This window comes from Lipotes vexillifer, unplaced genomic scaffold (assembly GCF_000442215.2).
Source record: "Lipotes vexillifer unplaced genomic scaffold, Lipotes_vexillifer_v1.1 scaffold54, whole genome shotgun sequence".
In the NCBI taxonomy this organism is placed as follows: domain Eukaryota; kingdom Metazoa; phylum Chordata; class Mammalia; order Artiodactyla; family Lipotidae; genus Lipotes; species Lipotes vexillifer.
The window spans coordinates 631,038-637,037 of record NW_006789324.1 but is presented as its reverse complement, the minus strand read 5'-3'; the positions used below and the strand labels follow the sequence as shown (position 1 = coordinate 637,037).

At 46.2% G+C, this 6,000-nt stretch overlaps 1 protein-coding gene across 1 annotated transcript in view; it reads right to left on the bottom strand.

Moving 5' to 3' along the window:
* The window catches only part of C8A (complement C8 alpha chain), a 63,942-nt gene that overhangs the window by 3,509 nt on the left and 54,433 nt on the right, over positions 1 to 6,000 (bottom strand). Inside the window, exons 9-10 of the mRNA XM_007462564.1 lie at positions 5,005 to 5,158; positions 456 to 678 (exon numbers count right to left, since the gene is read on the bottom strand). Of these exons, the coding sequence (XP_007462626.1) occupies positions 456 to 678; positions 5,005 to 5,158 (377 nt within the window). The remainder of the gene's footprint in view (positions 1 to 455; positions 679 to 5,004; positions 5,159 to 6,000) is intronic.

Sequence of the window (6,000 nt, the reverse complement as noted above, 5' to 3'; positions counted from 1 at the left end):
GCCGGGCATTGCTGACTCATGCCAGAGGCTAGGAGAGAGAACAGATTCTCCCACAGAGCCTCCAGGAGAAAGCAACCTAGCCAGTACACCTGGATTTGGGATTTCTAATCTCCAAAAGTGTGAGGCAATAAATTTCCATTGCTTGAAGCCACCCAGCTTTTGGCAATTTGTTATGGCAGCCCTAGGAAACGAATACATCCCGCCGGAAATGAATCCTGTTGTCCATATACACCTTGGTAAAAAACAGTCGTCATCTGAGAGGGTCCTAATGGCAAGGAGAAAGCATAAAAACCAGTGAATGTAGGGGGTCAGCCATAAAGCTCAGAATGTGGGTTCCTAGAGCACTGGGCAAGAGGGAATAGAAGAGAGAGGCTGGGGACCCCAAAGGTCCTTTCTGTGCTGGCCCCTCTAAGCCGAGATGGGCTAGAACCTGAGTGAGGAGGCGCGGGTCTTACCCTCTGACTCCATTTGCTCACAGGCAAGGCCATGGCGACCCAGGGGGCACTGACATGTGCAGCTGGTACCATCGAGGATGGGCTTCCCATTGTTGAAGCAGGGCCCACAGCGGCAGGCATTGAATTCCATCAGGTACTGGTCCAAGGCTCGCCGCAGGTTTTGGCGCTTGGTCTCCAGAGGCCCCAGGTTCGTGTGCCGCAGTATCTCATGGATGGGCTGCAACTGTGGGCACAGAAAGAACAGAGGGCCCCTCCCTGGGCTCTGTCCAGCTTCCCAGAGCGCAAGAACTGGTCTTCAAGCTTCTGGAAGGCCTGCTACATGCCAGGCACAGAGCCAGACACTCAACTTTATCCAGTTGTATTGGATCCTGAATCCCCCAACGCATGGATGAAGAGGCAGAGGCTCAGAGTGTTTGAATGACCAGCTCAGGACCACACAGTGGACCATGCTGAACACCAACCTACTTAACTTTGAAACCTGTGGTCCCAGAGGAAGACAAGAGCCCAGAAGCTATCTGTGCCAACTCATCTGCCCCCCTCCAGCACTTTTAGGAATCAGGAAGAGTATAAAGTATTTATATGTTTGTTTGTGTGCGTGCGTGTGTGTGTGTGTGTGTGTCTTTTATTGTCAACCTTCATTGCAGGAATTAGTAAAGTCCTTAATGCAGTTGTGTTGCCACTGCTGAGCACCGCCCCTAATGGTGTGAATGTGGTGTTTGCCTGTGTGTATTTGCGGGTGTTGGGGGGATGATGGTGGTGGAGTCATTCACATATGCCCATTCTAGGCAGGACTGTAGTCTAGGGTTTCTTAACCTTGGCACTATTGCATTTCCTGCTGGACAATTCTTTGTTGACAGGGGCAGGCTGGCCTGTGCATTGTAGGGTGTTAAGCAGCATCGCTGGCCTCTACGCACTAGATGGCAGTAGTACCTTCTAGTCATGAAACCCAAAACTATCTTCTGACACCAGATGTCCCCTGGGGCGGGGGTGTGGGGGAGTCAAGCCCTGGTTGGGAGGCAGTAGATATAGCAAAGAGCATTGACTCTGGAGCTAGAAAATCTCGCTTCAGGTCCCAGCTCTGTAACTTCTAGCTGTGTGATCTCTGTCCCGTTACACATGAAGCCTTCCTTCCTCATCTGTAAAGTGAGAACAATAGTCCTACACTCCAGGTTTATGGTGAGGATTAAAGTTGAGAGATGGGGAAGACCTGTCACGTAGTCAAAGCTAAATAAATGCTGCTCGCTTCCCAGCTGTGTGGCCCAGAACTCGTAACTGCCCCCCCGCCAAGGCTGAGCCCTGTTATCTATAAAATGGGAATAATAACCTACTTCTTAGAATTCACGTGAGGATCTAAAGAAGTAATGAGTGTGAGATACCACTGCAAAGAGGAAGAACACTATAAAATAAAGCACCGTTTTTATTAGTTAGAGGTGATGATAGTAAAAAAATAAGCCTATATTTTTCACATTGCACGTATATATGGTTATCTTCAGCGTGCTTATAAAGCTATATATTTTAACACATAACCATAAAATGAAATCTCTTTTCCAGATCTCTCATTTTACAGGAGAGTAACCCGAGGCTCTGAGAGGGGAGGGATTTGCCAAGGTCACAGAGCCATTCAGAGATGGGACTGAGCCCCACTGGAGCAAACTCACTTCTCAAGAATCAGAGGTCAGTAGGGCACTCACCATGCTTTGAATGGGTTCCTGGAGATGTGTACAGAAAGACCCATGGCAAACAAACCTTGACCTGTGGCCAGGGGCTGTGCCTGAGGTCACCAGGCTGGTCATGTCAGGACTGGCTGGGCCCCCAGCCAAGGGGAGAAGACCATTACTGGAAGTTCAGAGAATTTGGCCCCATTGTTAGGAAATCAGTACAGAAAGGGCTGCCCCGGTTAAAGATGACTCTTAGTTCCAGAGAAGGCCAGGACCATCAGGCAACTTCCCTTTGACCTTCCAGTGGAGGTCAGCACTCAGACCCCCATCTCTCCTTTCTCTTCCCCAAATCCTCATGCAGAGGATTGGGAAGGGCCGTGGAACTTAAAGAGGGATGGAGAAATGATTCTTAAAATGTTAGAGCTTGAAAAGATATTGGCAACGGTCTCGTTCCCATTTTACAAATGAGAGGAAAGATTCAGAGAAGGCAAGTAGTGTGATACCAACACACTATAACATAACATATAACATATAATAATATATACCGTAACAGCATCATCACATAGCACGATTCCTATGTTCACTCAATCTAAGCACCTGCCATAAGTAGGCACTGCTAAGCTCTGGAACAGGCAAATGAATAAGACTCCACTCTGAGCATCAGGTTCCAAATAACTCCCTAACTGGCTTCCTCTCCGTGGCCATAGTCTGTCTGTCTGTCTCTCCTTCATCCTTCGTACCTCTGTGAGCATTTTCCTTTCAAAGCACAGCTCTATCTGTGTCACTCCCCTGCTCTATGACCTGCCAACAGCCTCATGTTTCGAAGCCAGCCTTCCAGGGGGCATCATGGGTTGCAAAGAGATCATGAACATTAGCGTCAGTCAGTCTTGGCTCCAGCTGGGCTGGGCCATTTCCCAGCTCTGAGATTTGGCCACAGCTAACTCAACCTCCACAAACATGCTTCCTCAACTGACACTTACTAAGTACTCACTTCTCTCTCCCTAACCCTGGGATGTAACATTTTATTATGCCCATATTACAGAGCAGAAAACGGGAGCTCAGAAAATGAAGTAACTCATCCAAAGTCACACATCAAAAAGGTGGCTGACCCATGAGCCAAACTATATCTTTATCACCCCATACCCAGGCTCTCCCAAAAGACACAATTGGGTCTTCTCCAAGTCACGAATGTCAGTCTTCCCCTTGGAGGTTTTGCTCAAGGCAAACAAAGAGCTCACCTCTTGACCATGAAAGTTTATATGTTACTCCTGATAGCAACTTTACAGTTTTGCCCCAATCACTAATAGCTTGATGATAGCAATTTTTAGACCCTATGTGAATTACAGGTGCGTGCAAATGGTCCCTTATTTAATGGGGAAGAAATGCAATCAGGGTTAATCCATCTGACCTCTTTCTTCATAGAGAAGAGGGTGTTATAATAGATTTTTAGGTTTAGCTGTTGGTATATATTTTAAGAGAAGGAATGTATCCACACCTGGAATTTTTAACTCTCTATAGAGAATGAGCAACGTCAGGGAAAATGGGCAAGAAAACAGTAATATTTTATTTAAAAGCCCCAAATATAACTCTTTTTTCTAATGAACTACCCTTGCATATGAATTGAATAGTGTGACAATACTGGTAGAACAATCCACTTCCTTTGCAGTTTGAATACAATTTTACTTCCTTTGTGGGGTTAGAGATTTAAGGCAAGCTTTCTCAACTTTGGCACTGTTGACACTAGGGGCCAGATATTTCTTTGCTGTGGGCGGCTGTCCTGTGGATTAGGGGATGTTTAGCAGCATCCCTGGCCTCTACCCACTAGATGCCAGTAGCATCTTCTCAGTTGTGACAATCAAAAATGTCTTCAGGGCTTCCCTGGTGGCACAGTGGTTGAGAGTCCGCCTGCCAATGCAGGGGACATGGGTTCGTGCCTGGGTCCGGGAGGATCCCGCGTGCCGCGGAGCGGCTGGGCCCGTGAGCCATGGCTGCTGAGCCTGCGCGTCCGGAGCCTGTGCTCCGCAACGGGAGAGACCACAATAGTGAGAGGCCCGCATACCGCAAAAAAAAAAAAAAAAAAAAAAAAAAAAAAAAGTCTTCAGACATTGCCAAATGTCTTCTAGGGGAGCAAAATTGACCCCGGTGGCTGGGAACCATGGCTTTAAGGCAGGTGCTCGGATAGAGGGAAGAGAGAACTGGACATTAAGTCCAAAGGTCTGGGATCCAGGTACTGCCACATATGAGCTCTGTGACGTGGAACGATTCACTTGATGACTTGGAGCCTCAGTTTCCTAATTTTTCAATGGGGAGAATCCCATCTGTGCCAGAGGTCATTGTGATGAGACCATGTAGAGCAGGGAGGGGCAGCAAACTATAGCTTGAAATCATACTCAGCCCACGGCTTGTTTTTGTATGGCCTTTGAGCTAAGAATGATGTTTACATTTTTACAAGATTGCAAAAAAAAAAAAAAAAAAAAAAAAGAACTTGTATGAAAGGGACTGTATGTGGCCCACAAAGCCTAAAATATTTACTATCTGGTCCTTTACAGAAAAAGTTTGCCAACTTCCAACTCAACAGATGTGATTTTTAAAGCCTTTTATGTTTGTGAGCTGTTATTTTTATAAGGTGGCTTAATCCTGAAGAAATTCTGGGACTACGAGTGTAAAACTAGGCCCTGACCGGATAGTAAGCTTGTGATCCCAGCTCTCCTGTGGCCTGAGTCTAGAGTCACGTATCCCTGTAGTCAGACGGGGAAGGCCACCAGTTCAGCGTGCCGTTACATTTAATCTTGTTCTCTGATGGGCTTATAATAAGAAATATGAAATGATCTGGTCTGCTTCACTTTCATTCCTCGTGAACGTAGAGTTTCTTCAACTGCGAAAAGACTTACCTCAAAATCAATAACAACAGGGTTATACTTTAATGACCTCCCCCAGGAACGGTATGTAATGATGCTCCTGTCTTGTGTCAAGCCACCTCCCCAGCCAGAGCTGCCACCTCGCACCAGAGGAATGATGTCTTCCACACCCACTGTCTTCTTGTCACTGACTGCCATGGAGAGAATAACCACATTTAGCTCATGTCCTAAAATGCCAAGCTCTGCTAATGAGATTTGGAACAAAGTTTAAGTGCTCTCCTTAGAGCTGTCTCCCACACTTCTGCCTTGCTCGGTTAACTAGCAGGACAAGGCAGAAAAGAAGCACCGAGACTTGGAAATAGATCCATCCTTTGGATTAGAGCAGACACTGGGAAGACAGCCCAACCCAACATGGAGGAGGGAGAAGATGGGAAAATGGATGATGATTCATTCATTCATTTATTCAAATATTTATGTCAGATGTTTACTTGGTGCCCGCTATATGCCAAATAAGTGCAATCAGATATTGTAAGTGCTATAACAGATTTCTCTCTCAGTAGGGGTGCAGAGAAAGATGTGGTCGGATCTATAGTAGCAGTGGGGAGGTGGTCAGGAAAAAAGGTGAGTTATCTAGAAGAATGGATAAATCTTGGCAGGTAAATGGAAGGAGGAGGGAAGGGCATCAGAGAGGAGGATTTGACTTAAGGCCCTGAGACACGAGTAGCCCAATGCAACGGGAGTAACTTGAACCTCATCTACTCATCCACTGTACTATAAACTATTTCGTCATCCCTGCATCCTCTGTGTCTCCCACCTGGCAAAAATTACTCAATACAGGTTGAATGAATGAATGAATACATGAACACTCGTAGTGACCTGTGTGGGAGATGTTACAGAATATTCTTGTACAATCTTTCTCTAATAATTATTCTTTGAGCTTGGACTTGATAACCGCATTTTTCTCTCTCAGCAAACTTGTTTCCTCCCTCTGCACTGTACCTGACGGGATTTTATCCAACGGTCGACTTT